General features: G+C 37.8%; 2 protein-coding genes across 6 annotated transcripts in view; one reads left to right on the top strand and one right to left on the bottom strand.

Annotated features, from left to right (window-relative positions):
- Positions 1–8,130, top strand: part of LOC133533058 (probable multidrug resistance-associated protein lethal(2)03659) — a 68,524-nt gene extending 60,394 nt beyond the window's left edge. The window contains exon 33 of the mRNA XM_061871989.1: positions 3,820–8,130. Coding sequence (XP_061727973.1) covers positions 3,820–3,861 — 42 coding nt within the window. The 3' untranslated portion in view covers positions 3,862–8,130. The remainder of the gene's footprint in view (positions 1–3,819) is intronic.
- Positions 8,131–9,153: 1,023 nt separating this feature from the next.
- LOC133533095 (TBC1 domain family member 1-like) overlaps positions 9,154–25,523 on the bottom strand; it is a 72,176-nt gene continuing 55,806 nt past the window's right edge. For 3 of the 5 annotated variants that reach the window (XM_061872044.1, XM_061872045.1, XM_061872046.1), the window contains 14 exons: positions 24,624–24,762; positions 24,340–24,463; positions 21,984–22,080; positions 20,909–21,006; positions 20,581–20,599; positions 20,192–20,343; positions 19,280–19,447; positions 17,462–17,626; positions 16,707–16,858; positions 15,694–15,792; positions 15,452–15,605; positions 14,744–14,913; positions 12,959–13,105; positions 9,154–12,576 (listed from right to left, as the gene is read on the bottom strand). In XM_061872044.1, the coding sequence (XP_061728028.1) occupies positions 11,716–12,576; positions 12,959–13,105; positions 14,744–14,913; positions 15,452–15,605; positions 15,694–15,792; positions 16,707–16,858; positions 17,462–17,626; positions 19,280–19,447; positions 20,192–20,343; positions 20,581–20,599; positions 20,909–21,006; positions 21,984–22,080; positions 24,340–24,463; positions 24,624–24,762 (2,545 nt within the window). In that variant the 3' untranslated portion in view covers positions 9,154–11,715. Of the gene's footprint in view, positions 12,577–12,958; positions 13,106–14,743; positions 14,914–15,451; positions 15,606–15,693; positions 15,793–16,706; positions 16,859–17,461; positions 17,627–19,279; positions 19,448–20,191; positions 20,344–20,580; positions 20,600–20,890; positions 21,007–21,983; positions 22,081–24,339; positions 24,464–24,623; positions 24,763–25,523 lie in introns of all 5 variants that reach the window. The other 2 variants (XM_061872042.1, XM_061872043.1) reach the window with 1 other exon arrangement.

Genomic DNA, 25,523 nt, shown 5'->3' with positions numbered 1-25,523 from the left:
CCCGTAAGCAGCAGACAGTGGTCCTGTCGACAGCCGAAGCGGAGTACATGGCGATGTCCTCGGCCACTCAAGAGGCGCTATGGTTGAGACAACTTAGCGCGGAGCTTGGCCAATGTCTGAACGAGCCCCTCATCATTTTCAGTGACAACCAAAGTGCGATAAAACTTTCTTTAAATGATTGTTATTTGCCTAGATCAAGACACATTGATATACGTTATCATTTTCTTAAAGAACATGTTTGTAACTCTAAGATAAAATTTTGTTATTGTAAGGGTGATGAAATGTTAGCCGACATTTTAACAAAAGGTGTAACAACCAATAAAATGTTATATTGTTTAGCAAGAATAGGCTTGCGTTCTAGGGGTGGGTGTTAAGTTGTTTTAGAACGCAGCCATAGTTTTTTTTTTTTTTTTATCCGCCAATGCTGGCGCCTTTTTGTTTGTCATCTGAAAAATGCTGTGAAATATACCGTTAGTGAAGAAGTACAAGTTTTCTTTCTCTAAATCTCCTATTAAAGCCACGAAATCCTTCAAAATCAATATAAATTAAGATTATAATTAAATTTAAATATGCTAGTAACAATGGGTAAATTCTTAAGAAACTATGCTAGTCATTTTTAGGGTTCCGTACCCAAAGGGTAAAACGGGACTATTACTAAGACTCCGCTGTCCGTCCGTCCGTCGGTCTGTCACCAGGCTGTATCTCATGAACCGTGATAGACAGTTGAAATTTTCACAAATGATGTATTTCTGTTGCCGCTATAACAACAAATACTAACTAGTAGCTCTGTGAGCTGTAGACCTCGCGAGCATAGCTTATGGCTCCTCTACACGATGGCCCAGCGTAGGCCAGTCCTAGGGGCGCATTTATGCGTTAGAGCAGCGGTTCCTAACTTGGGGATAATTACCCCCGTAGTGGTAAATCTGGTATTTTACGGAGGTAATAAGCTCAATTAAATATAACAGAAATTAGACCTGTAAGAAAGAATATTGATATTTATTGGGAGAAGGGGTAAAATCGGGTTCCCTAGTTAGTCATAGTCAACTGACAAGGTTAGGAACCACTGCGTTAGAGGGAGCAAGTGATATTGCTATCTCATTTCACCGCATAGCTGCGTCCCTTAGATTGGCCTACGCTGAGCCATCGTGTAGAGGAGCCCTTAAAACTGAATAAATGTATGGCTCCGCTGTTTAGAAGAATTTATAAAAACTAAATTGACAAAAAAAAAAACATAAGTATCGAATACGATGGTCCAACTTTGTATGTAGAAAAAAGTTGAAAGGATTTTATCTTCACATGGCTCCCTTTATAGAACAGTAATCTATGTGCCAAATTTGAACTCATTTGCGAATGATTAGGTGGTCGCTATGATTTTGTGATTTGCAATATCCTCATACAAATAAAAAAATGCAAAGTTACCTAAAACAAAAAAAACGATCGCCATCTTTCTTAGCATACTTATAAATAATAAATAAATTGAATAAAGAGCCCTTAAAGACATTTCCAAAGCAGAATTATTGATGGGTCAATTTATTTTCATACTATTTTGTATAGCAGTATTGTTTCATTTATAGCGACCTCTAAATAATGTTAATTGCTCTTAATTTTTTATAGATACTTTTTCGTATATTAAAATTTAAAAAGCCCGCACGGAAAAGGAATTTTCATTAATTATTAACTAAGAAAACTTTGTAGACACGTAAATTTACTGCCATCTTTGGACACATGATTAAAACTTTTGGAATGTTATGGTGCCATCGCTCGAAACGATGCTGTCAAACATTTGGCCTTTAATCTATTAGATGGCGCCACTTTAGGTCTTTAACAATTATAACATATATTAGTAAACGAATAAGGATCACAAAGATCATCAAGGAAAGGAAAGTCAAATGGCGTTCTACAAATTTTTATCATGTGTCGAAAGATATAGCAGCAATTTTACTGTAGCAACAAAATTTTGTTTGACAATCCACCTCTATTTCAAATTCTCTTTGCCAACGCCTACAAAATGGGAAGAAAAGAGAAAATACTCCCTTTACCCGTTTCCAAACGCCCACAGTTAGTAGGTCATCCCCTGAATGGTAAAAGTAGAACCACCTCCATCTTCGTCGGCAGAAGAAGGGCCATCAGAGCTTCACTCTGTAGTGTTTTCTCTCTATAGGATTTGGCAATTTAATCCACTAAAACATCTTTTTGCTACATCGAATACCTTGACTAAAATATCAACAGAAGATATATAATGTGTTCCTGCAAATTTGTGCCCTGAATTTTTGTAGACAAGATTGTAGCAAGCATCGCTGGCTTTTAGTAATCTATATGCACCTAAATTTTCTAAAAGAATGCCACGAACCGTACCTAAACTTTCTGCGGCGACTGCACGCAGGAAATATGTTAGAAAACCGTTTCCCTCTTTTAGCTATGATATATAATTTTTTTTTTAAAAACAATATAACATACATTTACGTTTAAACTTCTATTCCTAATATAATATCAATATTCCAATCTACAACTACGTCTCTATAGCAAAGCCAAAGTTGATAAATTAATCCAAATGCAAAAACTGCTCAGATTTTTTTTAAACATGAACCCGTTTTCGCCTGCGCTACTGTCCGTCTCCTTGAACTTTAACGGCTGTAAAAAAAGTTCAGACAATAAAACTGAAACGAATACGCTTTGCTCGCGCTTCGTGCTCGCTTGATCAACAATACGAAATTTAAATACAAAAAAAATACAAAATGTTATAATTCAGGGAATAGATCCAGGGTCCTCTTCTCTCTCCCTATTACAAAGCTTAGTCAATAAAAAATTACAGTGCAAAAAAAAACAAAAAAGATTTCATTGTTCGGGATTTGAGCCCGGAACTTCATGATTGTAAAGCTAGAGTATTCCAAATGAGCCACGAATGGATATATGTGACACGGTGAAATTAGGCTACTTATTCTCGAGTAAAATCTAAATATCTAAATACCCCCTAAACCAGCGTTCTAAAATATCTGAATTTTTCGCAAATCACTCTGTAACCATGTCTCACAAGGAGGAAACTCTTATGATATCGATACGGCTATTTGTTTAGGCGCGACGTACCATGACTCCGCCATTTTTAAAAAATTCAAAAACTGGATCGACAAAAAAATTCTATTTGATCATAGAATATGGTCGCAAAATTTCACGCGAATCGGTTGAGAATTGCGACCTGTAGAGGAGAACATCCGGACATACGAAAGCAGATTGCGCGAGTCAAAACGTAGACCTACGCTACGCTTCGGTCAAAAAGTACGGAACCCACGGTGGGCGAGTCCGACTTGCACTTGTCCGGTTTTTTTTAATACCACGACGGTGGCAAACAAGCTTACGGCACGCTTACGGCTGTTAGTCACCGTAGTCGTATTGCATATCCATTCAACACTTTAATCACCACAATATTATCAATATTAATTTATTTTATTTATATTGTTTTACCATATTCCTGATTTTATTTTCTTGTTTTCTTAGAGTGTAAGTAAAATGACAATTTGAATTAGTTTTGACATTTTTATGCGCATGATTTTTATATTTTTGTATGTTCTTGATTCAGCATTATTAATTTATTATTCTTGATAATTTATGTTTTCCTAGCATGTAAGTGAATTGGTCTGACACTGTAAACTTGTTCAATGAATAAAAAATAAATAAAAATAAAAATGGCCAAAGGTTAAAACCTTTGTCTAAAGACAGAGAGGTGAGCTCTTAAAGGCGACTCTGGTTGTTAAATCCTCCCAAGTTTTGCATAGATACCCACACTAGTTTACAGTAATGTATTTGATTGTTTTTTTTTTTCAGAGCTACAACAAAATGCTGGCAAGGAAAAGCAAAGTCGAATAAAGGATCTACTCGCTTCATTTTAAAAAATCGTGCATGAATCAATTATAGACCTTATGTGCCTTGGAAAAAGGACTAGTCTGTACTAAGAATTGTTAATTTATAGACACGATTGCACCGCGACATCTCTCGTCTCTTTCTAATTAATACAGTTAGAGATAGACGGAAGAGATACTGATAATAAGATTTTTATGAAGAAATATTAGTCAAACCCCTTTTCAGATTTAAGAAATTTAAATGAATGTTGCTGTCTCGCAGGCGCGAGTAGAATCTCTAAAATGTGCGATAAGGATAGCTGCAGCAGAAGTCGAGGTTTCTTTCTCGACATTTGCCTGCTCTATAATTTAAGAGGCCGTTATTGATTTTAGTCGCAAAAATGTCAAAATTTATAGATTTAGTATTTGAAATTTGCTTCACACCTTTGCTAACTATTAGAAATAACAAGTACTGGTTTCTATTAGCACGTCTTGTTATCTTTCATTTTAATAAATATGTTATTTGAAAACAGACTCACTTAATTAGTAATGATTTTTTTTCTGATGGACGTTTAGGTAAACGCGCGTAAAGCACTGATTTTGTCGATCTTATTTGTAAATTTCGTAAAGTTTGGACTGCTAAAAGTGGTAATTTTGTATCACACATATCCTGTACTTCAACTTTAATAAACTACATTTTTGTTATTATACATTTCAAGTAGTGTACATGAAAGTTAGACGAAATAAATTTTCTCCAGAAATCACTTCAAAACAAGTGACAATTTCTCTGAAAATCGATTTAATTTCCACGTAATTTTGATACTTAAACAATATACAACATTTGCTGAAACTGTTCTTGTACATCATTTTGTATACACTGAAAAAAATAGATAGCCGAACTGGTTTTGTAACTTTACTAAATAACTAAACTACGGTTATAAGAAAATAAACTTTGCATAAATTTACAAATTTATTTTGTAGTGTATACCCAGTACCTGAACACTGATAGCCAAACACGGTTTTGTAACATATAACACATAGTTCGCAAGTCCCAATTTTTGTGTAAACAGTAACCAAAATTTTGTTACAGTTATGCAAACATTTCTTTCAGTGTAATTGACCACTATAATTTTTTGATGAATTTTTAAAACTGTCCCTTCTCGTCACATATTACCGGGGACGCACGCTTTCGACCTCATTAATAAAAGGCAAGATGACAAGACGAGCTAATAGAAACCAATACTTGTTATTTAGATATTACGTAACAAAAGGAACGACTAAATCTGTCAATTTTACATTTTTGCTCTAAAATCGTTACCGGGCTCTTAATTAAACGTAACAAAATTTTGGGAACGGAATGAGAAAAAAAAATTCTGAGTGTCTGACTGATTTTTGCGTTTATTGTTGCCGATTTTGTTTGCTAGCGTCTGTTTACGGCGCATTTATTTGGCCGTTTTTAGCGCTGTTTGAAGTAACCTAGTTCTAATAAAAACAAGAATGTCAAAAAAGCAAAACGTATAGACACAGGCACTGGTAATATTGAACTCATATATTTAAAAAAATCTAGGGTCAAAATCCAGAGAGGAAAATGTCGGGAACGTTTGTATGGAAAATGGCCATTAATATTCTCCTCTTAAAAAATCTTCAAGATGTAGATTAATCTATTTTGTTTTAAATAATGAAACATATAAACTAAAACCGAAAATAGCGTACTCCCATCTTAAATGTAGGCAACGCACTTGCAACCCCTCTGGTGTTGCAGGTGTCCATGGGCGGCGGTAATCGCTTACCTTCGGGTGATCCGTCTGCTCGTTTGCCTCCACTATCATAAAAAAAATTGTCAGGTAGTAAAAACAGTATGTTTTATATAATTTTATCGGTACTTAATAATGTATTTACTTAATATAATTTTTTCTCATTTTGTCTCGAATTTAATGCTTATATTTTTCGAATTATGTGGGATTTACTTTTAATGTTTGCGCCTTGACAAGTTATTCGTAAAAAGATGCAAGCAAATCTCGTCCTTATGGCAAGCGACAAAGTGGGACGTTTTGCCGGTCGCGGTCACATAAAATAACGCATACTTACTATACTCTGTATTTTTAGGTATTTAAATAATAGTGAACAAACAATTTGTACGTTTTTGGGGAGTTCTAACATTTATTGGTTAACCAACCAAATACAAAACCGCCTGGATGTGTCACTGAACGAACTGACTTTAACCTACATTATTTGATCATGTAATGTTTTCATCTACCCTCAATTGGCTTAAGGAGCGATTTGAGGGTAGATTTTGTTTACTTTTATTTACATACCTAAAAATGCAGAGTATAATAGTGCTTTTCTTACACATCATTTCTTCTTTCCTTTTCATCATTTTTACTTCTTTTTTTTTTTTCTTCATTGGACGGGTATTTAACAGATTGAGTTTGGCTCGGGTTTTCCTAAAAAAATCATCGCAATAACCATGTACTATTTTTTTTGTTAGCCTTTATTTTGTTCTCCACTAAACCCTGTCATCGGCATTTTCTCACCATTTTGAATAGAATGCGTCCAAGTCCGCCATCTCCTTTTCGGTCTGCCTGCACCGTCTATGGTGACCCGTGGGTCCCACTCAGTAACCATTTTGGCCCACCTTTCCGGCATGCGGCAGACATGTCCAGCCCAGTCTTAACTAAAGCTTAGTCTTGACGCCTACATATACAAATGCAAATTAATAGGTAATTATGTTATTAAAAAAATATATATATATTGGTAGAGCTAACGCCATTTTTAAATTACTTACGCCTAGAGCTTATGAAAAAGTGCTGTGACGGTATTTTTAGTACTTAATAGTGATGTCAAATAATAAATATGATAATTGATAATGCAATTTAGTTTCGTACATAACCAAGTTTAAAATATAAATAATCATGAATAAAGAAAAACAATCTCAATTCGTAACCTAGTTTCGCACGAATAATTGAAATGATATTTTCGTTCGTAACCCGGTTTCGAACAGAGAGAAAAATCACATTTGTGACTTGGTTACGTAAAAAGACTGTAAAGCTCTAAGATTTGCCCACTAGCTATATCTAAAGTTTGAATTATGTATACTTATTAGCCACCTTGCCTATGCAATGCATTTACTGTCAATTGTATCTTGTGATCACTTAATTATGCTTTAATTAAGGCATTTTCGGAACAGCTTTTATATTTAAGATACGGTGTGTAAAAATATCAAATATACGGATGTTAGTAAAAGAGAGATAATTTTGCAACTTGATTATTTTCTGTTGTGCCTGTCCTGTGATCCAGGAGACAACAGAATACTTGTAACTATTGATGATGTCCGGTTTACGAAAAATTGGAGAACTTTACCAACTTTTTGGAAACTTTTCGCAACTTGACAGCAGTACTGGTAACATCATGTCTTATACTTACTCAGATCATAAGTTCTGTCACAAAGGTTTTGACTGATAGAACTGATCAAAACGCAGTTTAAAGTTTTCATCGCGTCTTTTGTTACTACTTTTTACTCTGAGATTGCGTTATGATGCGAATACGCGGCTGGATTGCGGTAAACTATACTTTTCAAAAGGGAGTTAAAACCAGTGTCACATTAATAAAATAGGTACTATTGTTTATTTGTATGAACCTACTTTATTAGAACGTTATTTTACCACCAGCATTTAGTTCTCCGACAAGTCTGTACCTCAGCTTGTTTGAATTCCATTTCTACCCTTACCAGTACATGGCCCACAGGATCATTTGATCTAACAATATGTCTTCATGCTATATAAATGTAAATTCAAACTGAAGCTTGCCTTAAACAACGTGGTGCTATATTTACTTTGATTAATTTAATTTAAACCAATTAGGAAATTATAAATATACCTATTACGTAAATATTGTGTTATTTCCAATTATGGCATTTGTTGTAACATTATTTGACCTAATAAGTGTTTCACATAATCTATTCTTTTATTTGTTACAGTCGATTATTTTAATATTTTTTTGGACTAAATGATTCGAATATGTTACGCACGTATTAGATTTAATAGTTTTATTTTATTAACATTAGGTGAAACTTTATTAGGTGAAATAATTTTAAAAATGCAATTTATCAGTATTCGGGCTCCACTATTTATTTGCCCTAATTTTAATTGTATATTATTTAGGCATTTTTTATCCCAATCTTATGTTCTGTACTTAGTAGTGTATATAATGTTATGTACTTAAGTGATTAAATATAAAATGTTATATTGGTTGCTAGTACATTGTGATATTTAAAGCGAATAAATATTTTAAATATGAATCTTTATTTTATTCAGTGAGATAACTCTATAAAAATGTAAGTATGTTTCGTAACTAGTTACGATCGAAACATTCATGAGATGATTCATATTCATTTATTTTCACAAAAAGGGTTAATTACAGGTCTTAGGTTACGTCCAAGATAACTAATTATTTCATAATATTTGGGTTACTTACGAAGATGTAAATATTATTGTTACGTATTATTGTTTCGTATTGTTGTTACTTTTAATATCACATGTAACCAATGGCAAAAACTGGCCGAAGACCGACCCGTATGGCGTCGTGCTATTCACGATGGTCAGGCCACACACGACGATGCCTGGTTTACCTCTTTAAGAGAGAAACGTATGAGGCGCCACGAGCAGGCCTCCAACCCTCGCCCACCTGGGCAAGCATACACCTGCCGCGTGTGTGGACGTGGGATCCTCTCTCGTATAGGGCTATACAGCCACGAACGCAAGTGTCGTTACCAGGATGCTGCTTAAAACATCTCACGCAGATGAAAAGGCCTATTATATATTCTAGTAATATACCAATACCAAGAAAAAGTAAGCCAGAGAGCAGTACTAGCACAATATACATACTATGCCTTAAACTGTTATCACTTTGAGGCATCAAGGTTTGTTTACAGAGGCCTATCGAGAAACGCAAAAATCGTAATATCGTTATCTGCCTTTTTTCGCTCGAATATGTAAGAGTGATAGACAGGTAGATATCGATTTTCGTGTTTTACGGTAGGCCCTCGGTATGTACTAGTGGCGCTCTCTACGCAGAGTTTTGCATAATATTCCCTATTAACCCTTTACTAGGCTAAAATGTTTCCCACATGCGGCTCTTCAAACATGTGTTTTATTTTCGATGAGTAAGATTGACATTCGATTGTCATTTTTGAATTGTCAGCCTGGTAAAGGGTTAAGCCTTTATATACCTATTTCACAGTGGTAGGGTTAAATTTTGTGTAATACTAATATCTGACTCCTTTCCCGTTAATGCTTGTGAACGTACAAATGAAACAAACATATACTTTGTAGCACACTATTTATTGTATAAGGCAAGTCACACATACATCCATGCACACATACACATATATGCAACAATAACATAATTTTCTACGTACAGATGGATTCGCAAAACCTAGCTATTATGAAATTAAGTAAATTAAGTCCGTGTCATCCACGATGACGCGCAGACTTGTCAAATCTAACCTTTAATAACATGACATTACGAGTTAAGGCACGCGTCTTCGTGAATGGCACGATCTATATCATTTTCAACAGAGGCGAAACTAGGCCTTATATTATTATTAGTCCGGTTTCCTGTGTTGCTTTTCTTCACGCAAATGCGGCAAATATCAAATAATGCATCGCAAATATTGTAATGCCACGTATTCATTATAAATATTTTTGTTTATAAACAATGTTTCTTAATATATCATATATTACTTTATACCATACCATTATCTGGGACAGTTTGTTTACGAACACTGTTTATAAACAAAAAAAAAATTATAGTAAATCGTGGCTTAAATCAATAACTCATATAAAGCAGGTTGACTTCACAACATATGTGATGTCACAAGATACGTCTCTTATTAACTAAAGCCTAACCAGTAATATATGATCACGCGCCATATTGCGAAATTTCATTGGAATAAACTTTTTCATACTAAACTGAACTGTCACCGTATACAAGAGTAAAAAGCGCCCTCTTGACAATGATTATATATTTGTGGTGGAGCTTTACGTAGCAAAAAGCGTTTTAACATATCATAACGTCGCTGTCGCGAGACGCTGATCAATTTTTTTTATAAAATAACCTATTGTGTAGCCTTTACTGCCTTCAGCTCATTGTTACTTTCACAAATTGCTTGTCAGATCAAGCTATTTTGATAACCCAGACGGTCCACGTGTTATTTTAAACGTCAAACTTCTATGAAATTATAGCGTGCACCGTTTGGGCTATCAAAATCGCTGCCAAGTTATCTTGGTCTGACTCTATTGTCTTTTACAATTTGATCCATTCATGCCAGCTCACGTGAATCAATCTATACCTAACAACTAGCAAGTGCAACAATACAAACCGCAAGAGATCTAAAACATTTCAATGGTTTGTTCTCCATGAATTAATAAGTATTTATTCACAATCCGATTGATAGAACGAGTTCATAACTGGATCTCATATAAGTAAATAACATTTTTTTGTGATTTAGGCCGTTTTATACGCGGTTTGGTGGCAATTTATACGTTTACGGACGTAGTTTAAATATCCTCATAGATAAGATGTAAAAAAATAACGAATAACACTTAGCAAAAAAAAGGTTTCACGAAAAAAAAAACATTAGTTCATTTTATATGAAAGGTTTACTAATAATATTAGATTTCTATGTGCCAATACATTAAAAAATATATATTTTTGGCGAAATGAACGTGGACTCATAAACTTTTTGTCCTTCATTTTACTTCAGAAATCCGTGATTAAAATCTTTCGGGTTCCTCGTGAAGATATGTTCCTCGGGAAACTCCTGGTAATGTTCCAGATGCCAGTCAGCAAAATATTATCAGCACGTGACGATAACTTGGAAGAAATTAGCGCACGCGCTGATCTAGTTCAAATAATGTTTATATCGGGTAGATTAAGACGAAAGTGGAGGACCCGCGCGAAATCGTCTTTTCATATAAACGGTAGTCCTCATTTTCCTCTCTGGATTACATTATTGAAAATATTTTGACTCAATCTGTTGTATTGCCGCTGAAGCTCCTTCTATCAACGGAACTATTGAGGATAAACCTAAACGAATCGAAACTAAAAGATCTCTTGGATTCGTTTTCACGTAACCATACCTCGGACAGACGGGAATTTAGGTTTGACAATAGAGCAAAGGCTAATGATAGTTGAAAATCAAGCAGATATAAAAATAAAAGCAAGCAAGCAAGTTAGAGCAAGTTAAATAAATAATAACGATTTTCAACTTTAATTTGCCTTTTCACTATTGCCAAACCTAAATTGCCCCCGTCTGTCCGGGTATGCACATAACACAGCTTTTACTACATGACATTGAGCTTATTTCTATCTGTCACGATTTTTGGAAGAGTGCATTTGGTATTAGAGTCAGACCAAGATTTTGATAGCCCAGACGGTGCAAACGTCATGATTTCATAGAAGTTTGACGTTTCAAACAATCCGCTATCAAAATCGCTTTCAACTTATCTTGGTTTGACTCTAATTCAATTCAAAGCAACAATTTTGACTTTCTTGAAAAGCCGCAGCATCATCATAAACCGCTTATGATAGTGAAATTTTAAATTTAAATTGGAACTATTTATTTCGAACATCAAGCTAAAATCATTAAGCATTAACGTAACGTAAACTGTTGGTAGTTTACACTTGAATGTAAAGCCGAACATTGTAAAGCTAACTTTAACCATTTTGAGTAAGGCATCAACTGAGTTCCGTAACCAGCTGGTAAAATTCTATTTAGTAACCTTTCCCCTTGGTATTTTCCATGTAGTTTTAAATAGTTACAATCGGAATATTATTTCCTGTTTCGTAACTGGTTACGAAACTACTAAGGGCACGTGACACTTTATTGTTCGCTTAATATTCTAAAAGGCCTAATTTGCTTCAGTTTAGTCGATTGACCATCAAACTTGATTTCCACGTCACAATCGCTTAAAGGATGCGATATTATCGATGAAGTATCTTCTTTTCTTTCCTCTGGACTCATGGGAGTTACGAAACCACTGTCTTGTTTGTTTTCCTTCGGTGTGTTCAAATTTAACGACATGCTCTTTCTACTTTGGAATATACTTAAATCTTCATCGTATTTGGGTGATAATTTCTGGTCTAACTTCTTTAAATTCTCATCGAAATCATGTTTTAACTGCTGTTCAAAGAGTCTTTCTTGTCTTATTTGTTCATGTGTATTAGCAAAGAATCCTGTATTTTTCTTCCCCAATTCTCTTAGAGATTCATTAAGTACGTTGCTGTTTTTGAAGCTATCAGATCTTTTACTCTCCGGTTTTTCTTCGAGGACTTTTAATGGGAAAGGTTTAACAGTCAAGCCAGATGATACAGATTGCGATTTTTTGGACAAGAACTGTTTTTTATCTGATTCTGGTGAAGATTTTTCTTTTACAGCATTGAATACGTCTTCCCTGGATATTTTAGCGAAGAGGTTAGGTGCGCTGATGCCTGTTTTGAAAGTCTTTTTGGGATCATTTTCGTCATCTTCGTTTGATGTGAATTTGGATGAGAATATTTTAGAGCCGAAGGATATTTTCTTGTTGTGGTTTTGGACGATCTTTTTTATTTCTGCGGGCATATCTTGTCTGTGGTGGGCGGCGATGTACCGACTGAGGAGAGTGAGCTGGTGTTCCATGGATTTGTTTATTGATTCTAAGCGCGCTTGGCTGTTCTGGTACGCAGTTATGGCGTCCATGGCAGACTAGAATAAAAACATATTAGTGAGTTTTATTTAAACAACGCGGGAGTATCAAATGATATAAACCTATCTTACAAATACATTTAGTTGCTTGAAAAAGTTCAATTTAGGGCAAGCATCATTCTCATAGATGTCTCAGATTGTCTGAGATTTACCATGAGCCCGTCAGAAGCCTAGGACCCTGGGTACTAAGAAATAAAAGTAATCAAGTTAATTGCCTAATTACGCTGAAAACTAATCTTTGGTAACTCAGTTTCAAAGAAAAAAACATGTTCGTAACTAATTATTCGTAACTAGTTACGAACAATTTTTTTCTGCTGACAAATAGTCATAGCCATTTAATATTTTCTCCGATAATTATTAGTAGGTACACATGTGTACATACGTCCAGTTCGCCGGACATGCGATTAGTCTGTGCGACCAGTCGCCGGTTGTCCTCGGTCAGCGTCGCGAGTCGCGGCATCTCCTCTCTCAGTACTGCGTACTCCACGGCGTAATCACATAGCTGGCGACTTATGTCCAGAGTTAGAACCTGGAATCAAAAAATATCTTATAACCCTCTTATTCATAAAACTATACGGGCCTGTAGGCCTAAGATGGTCGGCTCTTTATCATTTGTCACCATGCCTGTCACGTTCTAACAACTATGTAAGTGCGAACGTGACGGGCATAGTGACAAGCGATAAAATAAGCAGTGGCAGCATGGTTCTAATTTTATCGCTTGTCACTATGCCCGTCACGTTCGCGCTTACATACTTGTTAGAACGTGACAGGCATGGTGACAAATGATAAAGAGCCGACCATCTCAGACCTAATGATTTAGTAATGATTTATTTAGTTTTAATCCGACATTTATGAACTTCCACGTGTTCACATACCTAAAATTGTAAACATGCACAACAAGCATGTAGTGACATGCTTATAAATATTTGAAAAACTTTTGCGTAGGTATTTGTGTACATTCACTTGGTTAAATAATTTTGAAAAATATTAGTACAGACATTATCAGTTTTCAGTTGCTTACATATTATTGTAAGACTTGCTCAGATTAATATGTAATATCTGTTCAGATGCATATGTATCTTTCTATGCTCATTTATTTTTGAAGTCTCGGATTAGCTCATATATTTATGAACTCGACTGTACTAAAATAGTAGATTGTTAACCAAGGGATAAAAGTCTCTCATTTCTGCCGAGGTAGTTTGGGCCAATAGGCTTAAATGGTGCCTATCACCCGAGTTAAATACTCTATTTTTCATTTTGAATATGAGGAAAGTAAAATCCATGTGTTTTTTTAACATGACTAAGTATAATTTTATACAGAATTTTTGGGTACTTTTAAATAACCATTTAGGTAAAAAGTATCGTTATTCATGGAATGGGGAGTTAAATATTAGAATAGAAACTATACAACAAATCCAATTAAAACCAAATTTAAATTGCTTATCGTAAAGAAATGAAAAAATCGTACTTGGTAATTAAAGACGACCTATCTGGCCTAGTGGGTAGTGACCCTGCCTACGAAGCCGATGGTCCCGGGTTCAAATCCTGGTAAGGGCATTTATTCGTGTGATAAGCATGGATATTTGTTCCTGAGTCATGGATGTTTTCTATGTATTTAAGTATTTATAAATATGTATATATTATATATATCGTTGTCTAAGTACCCGCAACACAAGCCTTATTGAGCTTACCGTGGGACTTAGTCAATTTGTGTAATAATGTCGTATAATAAAAAAAAAAGTGTTTTAGTGCAGAAACGTATCACTTTCTGCACACTTTTCAGAACATGACCCCCCTTCAGAGCATTAGAATTAAGATGCTTATCTCTCGCATAACATCAGCCCGTCTCTATGCGCCGCGTGCAGTGCGAGAGAGACGGAGATATATCTTACCTTCTTTGTAACTCGATCACAGAGCGCCTTGTTCATATCCGGCAGCTAATGTTTCAAATACTCGGCTGCTTCCTCGCAGCTCTCGCATAACATCAGCCCGTCTCTATCCGCCGCGAGCAGTGCGAGAGAGATGGAGATGTATCTTACCTCCCTCATGACTCGATCACAGAGCGCCTTGTTCATATCCGGCAGCTAATGTTTGAGATACTCTCGCATAACATCAGCCCGTCTCTATCCGCCGCGAGAAGTGTGTGAGAGACGGAGATATATGTTACCTTCTTTATAACTCGATCACAGAGCGCCTTGTTCATATCCGGCAGCTTATGTTTCAAATACTCGGCTGCTTCCTCGCAGCTCTCGCATAACATCAGTCCGTCTCTATGCGCAGCAAGTAGTGCGAGGGAGACGGAGAACACGATGTCGAGGGACTCCAGGAAGATTAGGTCTGGAAAAAAAAAACAAATTATAAGATATAGTCTGGCAACCATTAGGTGAGTGGACAAGGGCGGCAAGTTTCTTCAACAAGTAAATTAATAATAAAAACAAAAAAGCCGATGGCTACATATAATTTTGAAATGGTTTTTTCACTAGCTTTCATTTGATATCCACATTGCCATGGTTAAAAAAAAACACCCCCGTTTTGGCTCAGAGTAGGTGTAGACAAAGAGGGAGATATATCTAGACAGAGACAGACTTACCGAGCTCTCTAACAACGAAGCCCAGGGGGAACTGACTGGTGAAGAGAGTCAGCATCCATGGAGCTGCGTACAGTGCAGGAGAGATGTCCAGAGATCCCAGTTTGTTCTGGCCTCAGATTAGGTGTAAGGAGAGAGAGAGACTCACCCAAGACCCTTACGACGAAACTAAGAGGGAATTGGCTTCTGAAGAGAGTCAGCATCCATGGCGCTGCGTAGAGTGCATGAGAGATGTCCAGGGATCCTAGTTTGCTCTGACCTCAATTAGGTGTAAGGAGAGAGACTCACCGAAGACCCTTACGACGAAACCCAGAGGGAACTGGCTTGTGAAGAGAGTCAGCATCCATGGAGCTGCGTAGAGTGCAGGAGAGATGTCCAGAGATTCCAGTTTGGCGTGCAGTTCCGGCTCGTGGTCGCGGAGTAGGCGGGATAGTTGGTAAAGCTAAAAAAAAACAATGATTAATGTAATTTTATCCCCGTCGGGAACGGATGGGAATAGGTGCTTTAATATATTGTAGGCAGATAAATACCTGAACTTGTAGAGCGCTCATGTCAGGCAAGTACTGTTTCCTGAGGCCTCGTCTGAACATGAGGTGCCGAAGGAGAATAAAGGCATCAGCTTCCTCCGTCTGCAACACGAAAGGAAGTATTAAGGTTCCGTAGGTCGGTTCTTCTCTCAGTCTCACTGAGCATAACCGTGAGCGAAATGATGAAGAATATTATTGCGCATTTTGGACGTTTTTTTTATATAGCTTTTGTGCATGAATTGTTATACATTTTAAAAGTGCGTTTTAGACATATGCTTGTGATTTTCTATCAAGTTTTATTTTTATTGTGATATAAAAAAAGCGGTACGTTTTTAAATAACTCGTCCGCTCCCTGAACTGAAATTTTAACTATATTAAGTTCAAAGATATCAGCTGCCCCCCCCCCCCCCCCAAAGAGAACAAAATTTGTAACTGAATGCCCCTTCCCTTCCTCTTGGCCATCAGCTATCTCAACTGATAGCCCATAGCTGGCAACGCCCTTGCTGATAGAATTGACTTGTCAAGGTCCTTCAAGTTGTCAGTATGATTTATATCCTAAATACTAAGATGACAGTTGAATCAGTCAATAGATATTGTCACATTTCGTCGGGGATAGTGCAATACCGCGTAACTAACAAATGCAGTAAGGTCCAATTACCTTGTACAGTCGACGTCACCAACATCTTTACAAGCCAACATGCCAATAATATATTTACACGCCTCTATGACACTGACTTTAAGGTCGCGTTGACATATATTTGAAATGTTGGGTTGTAAAGATATCTGTGTACTCGACTGTACATTGTTTGAATTTCGAACTCTTACGACTTTGTTAGTTGCCCGGTATTGCACTATCCCCGACGATTTGTCACTTAGCAAGTACTTACCTTTATAGCAACAAAATTAAGTCAAATTAAGTCAGGGTCTACTAGGGAGTACGCCTTGAGTATATTGCAGAAGGCTCGTTGTCCTGGACCGAGAGCTGTTCCTATAAATGCCACTTGGCAAGTACTTACATGTAATAAAAGCACTCCAGCAACAAAGCTAAGTCCTTGGCAGTAGCCTACGTCAGGGTCTACTAGGGAGTACGCCTTGAGGATGTTGTAGAGAGCGAGTTGTCCCGGACCGAGCGCTGACGCGAAATACGAGTGCTGGGGAAACGTGCGGCCTGGAACAAGTAAGACTATGTAGCAAGGATCGGAAACCGGTTAAATTTCCAAACCGTTATCATGTACTTGGCGAAAAACCTTTTAATTTCGGTTTCGCTCGAAAAACCGTCATTTTTAAACCGGTTTTTATGAGAACCTTGTCAAATTAGAATAGGATAGAATATTTTTTTATTGTATAACTGTGTACATACAAAGGTGGTCTTTTTTAGGGTTCCGTAGCCAAATGGCAAAAAACGGAACCCTTATAGATTCGTCATGTCCGTCTGTCTGTCCGATTATGTCACAGCCACTTTTTTCCGAAACTATAAGAGCTACACTGTTCAAACTTGGTAAGTAGATGTATTCTATGAACCGCATTAAGATGTTTACACAAAAATAGAAAAAAAACGATAAATTTTGGGGGTTCCCCATACTTTGAACTGAAACTCAAAAAATCTTTTTTCATCAAACCCATACGTGTGGGGTATCTATGGATAGGTCTTTAAAAATGATATTGAGGTTTCTAATATAATTTTTTTCTAAACTGAATAGTTTGTGCGAGAGACACTTCCAAAGTGGTAAAATAACTTCCTTCTTAAGATCCCTATTTAGTAGTTACGTACCTAGATCAATCAATATGGCGTGCTGGTGCTTGGTCAGTCCCGCCAACAGCGTCCTGTAGGGGGTCTGGTAGCGCGGGTACCGGCGGGGGTCGGGCGGCGGCGCGCGCAGGCTCGCCTGCTCGGCCAGGAAGTACCACACCAGCCCGCGGCTCATGCGGGGGACCCCTGGATGATGACATACCCCCTTATTCATAAACGTGTGCTAAACTTGACAAGCCGGTAACAATCGTTTGTCCCTTTCCGACGTATTGGTATGATGGAAAGGCACAAACGATTGTTACCGGCTTGGCAACTTTAGCACACGTTTATGAATAAGGGGGATATATTTTATGTATGTATGTATGTCACTTGATTGCACATAAACAGGTGTACAAGGGCAAAGAGGATTAAGAAGACCGAGAGTGCTCACTTCATACAGCGGTTTTGTTACCAAAAATACTATTAATTACGTAGTCTACATCTAGCGTCAAGTACCGGAACTCTCAGTACTGCTACTCGACAATAGATGTCGCGGCAAACAGAAAGTCTAATGCTCAACGATTTTTCGCTAATATTATAACCAGAGTAAGCGTAGGAGTTGAAAATACAGTTCCGGTTACTCTGGTTATAATATTAGCGGAAAATCGTTGAGCATTACACTTTTTGTTTACCGCGACATCTATTGTGAGCACTATTGGTCTTCTTAATTCTCTTTGACAAAAGCGAACTTATCCTTAAAAGGGATCTCTTCCAGCTAACCTTTGAGAGAATGCGAAACATGTTTTATACAACAGTTACAAAATAAAGATTTATGACATTGGAGGGTAAGAGTAAAAATTTCGATGGTATGAGTAGAACAACTTAGTAATAATATCTTAAATATTCTTGATAAATCCGCAAAACGAAAAATGCAAAAATAAACATTTGAATAAAAAATTATATATTTATGTATTCTGTCAAATCAATTATAGGTAAAAAACTTAAGTAAGTCACCAGTAGGGCTAAGATGGTCGACTCTTTATCATTTGTCACCATTCCTGTCACGTTCTAACAAATATGTAAGCGCGAAAGTGACGGGCATAGTGACAGGTGATAAAAAAGGAACCATGCTGCCACCGCTGTTGTATGTAGTTGTGACGTGTTCGAATAGACAATGCATGTTTAAAAGACACACACAAACAAAACAAATGTCTATTCGAACACGTCACAACTACATACAACAGGTGACTTACTTAAGTTTTTTGCCTATAACATGGTTGTATACAGCGTAGGGGTAAGGAGAACAATCTCTTAAGGGAGGACTTACGGAAGGTAGGAGATAAGGAACGAAATATCCATGTACCAAAAAACTTTAAATAGGTGGCGCTACAATACCTAAAGTACTTGAACAAAAAAATCAAATCATAGACAGCGCACTTCACTCCGTCAATAACGCCTAGGTTCTTAGCTACTCTAGCGCTACTCTGGAGAGATTTGGGACTATTATTTATAGCTGACAGCTGGACACTTTTGCAACAGTTCTACCATAAGAGATGCCACTCATCTTAATTCCACACTCCATAGGAGGACTGATGCTAAAGTGTCCAGCTGGCAGCTGTAAATAATAGTTCGAAATCTCTCCGGTGGCGCTAGGGTAGCACAAGGACATGACATGAACTTAGACGTTATTGACGGAGTGAAGTGCGTTGTCAGTGATTTGGATGTTTGAAAATGTATCTGTGTACAATTATTTTAAGCGGCGATTGCCTGTTGTCCCTTTTCATGGTACACAATTACGTCGGTAGGTATATACCTATCGTACCAAAGAGTAAAGTAAGTATATAGAGTTCGAACTCTCACCTTGTATGACAGCTTGAGTCAACATATGCCTATCAACTTTAGCTACTGGCTGCAACCGGTCTCTAGAGGCCAGGAGCGAGTCCCACATAGACACCACGCCGGTGTCACATGCGCCTAGCTCCACGTATTCTAGCTTTATACGACGCACTGCTGAGGTTTCTTCGCTTTCTGTAACATATAAACAAAATAATATTGACCGCACATATTTTGTCATCCTGACGAGTGACTGCTATAGTTATTGGTCACTCCATAGTAATTGGCCACTCTTAGGGCCAGTTGCACCAACCATATTTAGCGGCCTGATCAACGTCAGACAGCAGTGAGGTATGAAACTTCCCATACAATAAAATTTAGCGAACGCTTTAACGATGACAGACGGTTTGGTGCAACCGACCCTTAACAAATCAAAAAGAAACAAGGTAATAGAATTCTTATTGTTAAGAGTGGCCAATTACGATGGAGTGACCAATTACTATGGAGTGCCCAATTCCTATGGAGTGGCCAATAACTATAGCAGTCACCTAACAGCTGCCAGAGTCCCTGCCTGCTCCTTTTGGCAAGTCAACGGAACTTGGCTATTATGGTCCAGAAAGTTAACACCAAGAAGCTTAAAACTAAAACTTTACTGGAGGTTGTATATAAAACGATGGATTATTGTTATTGCCTACTCTTGGAGAGATGGGGCAGGGGAGATGGTAGACCCAGGAGATTCACGGGAGTAGAGATATGCAGACTTAGCTTTCAAGATCCCGAGAGCCTCTTCAACTCTTCAAGACTCAGCTCGACGTTTTCCTGTTATCCAGCCAATAGGACAGTCTTCTTTTGGCTTCTGTTCCTAAGTCAAGTCTGAAGACTTACCTCTTAAGCTCCAGAGAAGGCAACAAATATTATTTTAACCAACACAGAACTTACTTTTGAGCTTGGCGTTTTCTCTCTCCATCCTGACCAGGAGTACAGTTTGGTCGATGGCCATCTTCCACAGCTGCCGCAGTTCCTCTCTGCTCCTCTTGCCGGGCCGGGGAGAGGGTAGACCCAGGAGATTCGCGGGAGTCAGGTCTCCGGCTAAAACAGAAGATTGTTTTTTTTTTTTACGAGAATTTATAAGGTTAAATAGAAATTTTGAGTAAAACAAGAAATAATTTTATGAAATGATTTAGAGATTTAGGGTCCCTAGGCACTTAGATTTTAGGGAGGCCCCCTTCTCCACCTCAAAACCATTATTAGGCCCGGGCCTTGTGGGCCTAAGTGGAAACCCGACCCTGCTTATGAGTGTTATGTCCACTCCGGTTACGTAGGTAGCTTCACACTGGACGTCAGTAGGTTCCATAACCTTCTCATAGATGGCTTGTCCAAGATAAGTCTGTCTGTAAAATCGTTGCAGACTTATCTTGGACAAGCCATCTATGAGAAGGTTATGGAACCTACTGACGTCCAGTGTGAAGCTACCTACGTAACAGGCAGGCACAGGATTTTACAGACAGACTTGTCTTGGTCTGACTCTAGCGTCTTGTTGGGCACTCGCCTTAGTTGGAACTGGTGGATTTCTGTCTGTCTGTCTTGCCCACCAACGACCAACCAACGGTTACCAACGGTTGGACTACTGCTACCTACCTTCACACTGGACGTCAGGTTGCAGGACCTTCTCATAGATGGCTTGTCGCCAGGTAGCGTCGTGTTCAGCGCCTGCTTCAGTCGGCGCTGGTCGGTTGTCGCTTACTTTCAAAAATCTGCCAGGAGAAAAAAAGCTGAGTAGCGGAGACCGAGGTGACTTACATTACAATACAACAGAGGTAAGTTGAAACAAAGAGAGAATTTTGCGGTATTTATAATTGTCTTGAAGCAAGGACGCATATTGAGGGACCAGCGGACGGTGGGACAAGGCTAAACATCATTTTTCCCAACTCGGTAACAGTTACAGATGTCTCAAAATTGACGTGGTTTCAACTTACCTCGGTGGCCTTGAAAATGGAAGAAATCCCCAATTTAAGCCAGACTCAAAGTCGGGATATATTCCCATGTTATTTAATCGTAGTGTAAGCGAATTTGCTCGAAACATTTTTATCAAAACGTTTTGTACCACTCAACGTCAAGATAAAACAGATATCTCGTTTATATAGGTACAGTCAGCTGCAGCAAAGGTATATGCATAGAAATTTGTATGCAGGAATGGAGTCGATGGTACCTTATCTCTGCAGCTGACTGTACTTAATTCTGGGATAAAAGAACAGGGCATGCCATGACCGCACCTCTTAAATTTATGTTGACGAGTGCCTGGAAAAAAATTGGTCAAAAATATCAAAATTATTCTGTATAACTTACACGTCACCGAAATGAAGATGTTGCGATGGATGTGTGGCGTTACGCGATTAGATCGCATACGTAACGAACACATTCGTGGCAGCCTTGGAATTCGTGACGTAGCGGATAAGCTGCAGGAAAGTCGCCTCCGATGGTATGGCCATATAAGCCGCAGACCAGTAGACTACGTCGGAAATAGATGCCTCAACCTCACTGTCCAAGGCCCTAGATCACGCGGCCGCGGTAGGCCTAAGAAGCGCTGGCTGGACGTCGTGAGAGCGGACGTGGTGGAGAGCAATCTCACATCTGAGGATGCCGAAGATCGGGAAAAGTGGAGAAGATTAAGTAGGAGAGCGGACCCTGGCGCTAGGCCGGGAAAACGCTAGGTTGAAGAAGAAGAACTTACATGTCCATCATGGGAGAGTTGACGGGTTCCTCCTTCATTTCTTCCTCCTCTTCAACTGGTGGGGTCATGTTTGAAGGCTTCGGCGATGGTGGCGGTTCTGAAACGGATAATTAAATGGAGCATTCCATGAAATTATCTACCGTTGTCTCTTACAAACGCGACTTCTCTGAAAATTTTGAGGTACAAAAGTTTCTGTGACTAATGGTGAAAAATGTGCACAGAAAAATAATCCCCTGCTTTAAAAAAAGTCGCAACACAGGACATATAATGCGTCCGTACGGGACAGCCCGTGGAATGCTCCAAATAAACTTATCATTGCCCTTTTCTCTACTCTTTCAAGGGAGAGCTCATATAACCATGAAGTTTGCGAGTAGAGCAAGTTTCAGTAGAAGCCTTGAGGCTGAATGACTTGTAATACTGAATAAATAAATAAATAATTTTTAGGGACATTCTTACACAAATTGACTAATTCTCACGGTAAGGCTTGTGTTGTGGGTACTCAACAACGATATATTTAAGTATTTGTATATTATTATACAGATACTTAAATACATAGCAAACACCCATGACTCAGGATTCACAAGAACAAATACTGTGCTCATCACACAAATAAATGCCCTTACCGGGATTCGAACCCACGACCATCGGCTTCATAGGCAGTGTCACTACCCACTAGGCCGGACCGGTCGTCAATATTGCCTTATTATTATTTTATTATTTATTATTTATTGTTCGGAGAACCAACAGCTATAGATTGTACAATAGTTATATATATAGATAACAAAGAGCCAATTATAGGTTCCCACCGGTAGCAACAGGTTAACAGATAATTGGTGGTTAGCACTAGATTTTTTTTTTTTTTTACAACGTGTTACCACTAATATTTTTAAATATTAATACTTATTATATTATATACTGAACAAAGAAACCAAAACTTATTAGTAATCTTAATACGTTAATAGATACAATAATATGCCAACACATACGACTCGCTCACTCAAGTAATTTGTCTGTTAGAATCCGTCTTATAGTTGTGATGTTGCTATTAAAAACGTCTATATCCCGCTCCTTCGTTAGTTCATTTAGACTTTTACCAGCTCGTAGTAGAAAGCTATTCTTTCTGTAATTACGTGATGAAAAAGGAATTGAGAGGGGAGGGAAGTATCTTTTAGACCTAGATGGAGTATTGAAGGAGAGCTTAGCGAGCAATTCAGGACAATCAATGTTACCATTTAAAATATTAAGTATATAAGTAATATCTGCAATCTGTCGACGTTTATGTAGTGGGATAAGGTGATGTTTTTTACAAATATTCTCATAATTGGATGAATTATAAGGAGTTTTCATTTTAAAGCAGAGGTATTTTACAAACTTTTTCTGTATACGTTCTATTCTGTTAATGTAAATATTATAACTGGGGTTCCAAATTTGAGACGCATATTCAAGTTTACTTCTGACATATGTACAATAAAGAACTTTTATAGTTTTAATTTGGGTAAAATGTAAAGAACTACGCATTATGAATCCCAAAGTCTTGGTAGCACCAGTTACTATATTATCTATATGAGTATCAAATAAAAGCTTTGAATCATGGGTGACTCCCAGGTCCTTCATACATGACACAGATTTAAGCACATGATCATTTAGCTTGTACGAAGTTGGAATTGAACTTTGTTGTCTAGTGAAGGTTAAAGTAAAGCATTTAGATACATTTAGATCTAATTTATTGGTCTGGCAATATGCAATATGCAATTAACTTAACCTTAACCTTATGTCAATTAACCCGTGAACATCCTATTAGAGTAGTTTCATTCCCATCTGTCCCCGGCGGTATCATATGGAAGGAAAACTATTACTATCCGTCCCCGCCATACGGGTACGCCATTGTTATACGAGGCGGGTATTGAAATTACGTTAATGTGACATTTGTAGTACCTATATTTGCACATATTTTGAGAAGCCACAGTCTGACAGTAGATGGAAAATTACCAAAATTATACTTATGTAGCAATGATTCTACGTCAGTGGATCAAAAACAGTTATCATGATATGCGCTATAGATCTCTGTTAAACAGTGATAGGTGTATCCCCATAGTGGGCAGTGGCGTAGCTAGGCGTGGGCGAAGTGGGGCCTCGTCCACGGCTTCGCACTAAAGGGGGCCTCGCGCAAGCCAACAAGCCCTTTTTATTGTCTTGGGAATAAGCACTGAAAGAACAGGGCCTCGCAGATGCGACTTCGCCCTCGGCTGCATTAGTTCACGCTACGCCACTGATAGTGGGGACAGAGTACACAGTTTTCTAGTTTCCCATTTTCTCAACTAATCCCAGGTAAAATTCCAGATAAATCGGGACTTACCGCTTCCATTGAGAATAACTGGAGACAGGGACTTGCAACGAGTTTGATCAGGGGACAACAACTCTGACCCGGACGGTTCCGACGATGTGTCTAGTATTGGAGGGGTTGGCAGAGGGGATGGTTCCTGAAACAATGTCAGAGGATAGTCGTATGATATGTATCTTTTTAGATATATAACGCTACCATTATATCAATGTCCTTCGGTTCCCTTCGAAGACTCCACAGATCTCGCCTGCTCGTCTGCTGACTACCATACGCATAAAAAAATACACGATTATTCTTACCTTCTTAATGTGAGGAATGATATCGTCTTTGGACAAGCTGGATTTCCTTTTGAGAAGATGATCGAAGCCGCTCGTGAGGGAACGTCTAGCTTTCATGAAGATGGTGCTGCCGCCTAGGTACTGGTTCAGGAATTCCGACCTGACAACAGATCATTATATATTAGATAGTTTATTGTTATTATGAAGCATAACTAGGATTTCAAAAGGGTATAAACATATCAGTAGAATAAATTAACACATTCAAACTGTTGTATGTTCAATCATGAAATTAATTTTACGGTTTTAAAGTGCTTGAAAATGGAGGCCTAGGCTCTCTGAAACGTGATAATTTTAATAGAGATAGATCATTAAAATCGTAAATATGCAGCATTCTTCCAAATATCTATTAGTTGACCGAGCGTTAACGAAGGTCTCAGTTTCAGCTTGGACAAAAAATGTATTCGTATGTCCGTATCTCAACCGATTCTCGTGAAATTATTTTAGCAGGTTCGATGACAATTTTATTTGACGATTAAGTTTTTGATTTTTTTCAAAATGGCGGAAGGCGGTGAATAATTAAATAGTACACATGGAAATGTAACAACTTTCATTAACTTCCGGTGGGCACGGATGGTAATGAAATCATTCCCATCTGTCCCCACAACAATAACCCCAATCGGGAACAGATGGCCTATACTTGAACGAGAGATAGAGAGTCTGTGCTATTTTTTTTTTGTGTACTTATGTGTTTCTTTCTTTGTGAAACTAATTTTATTAGTAAGTCAAGTATAACTGTTACTGTACAGATTAATAGTTGTTACAGTTTTTCATTATCAGTAGTTGCGCTCTCACGGAAGGGTTTCCACGGAAGACCAGCGTCGGGGTCCTCAAAGGTTCCTTGACATGAAGCTGAGTGGAGAC

This window comes from Cydia pomonella, chromosome 28, assembly GCF_033807575.1.
Source record: "Cydia pomonella isolate Wapato2018A chromosome 28, ilCydPomo1, whole genome shotgun sequence".
NCBI classification, from domain to species: domain Eukaryota; kingdom Metazoa; phylum Arthropoda; class Insecta; order Lepidoptera; family Tortricidae; genus Cydia; species Cydia pomonella.
This window is presented reverse-complemented; position numbering and strand designations above follow the sequence as displayed.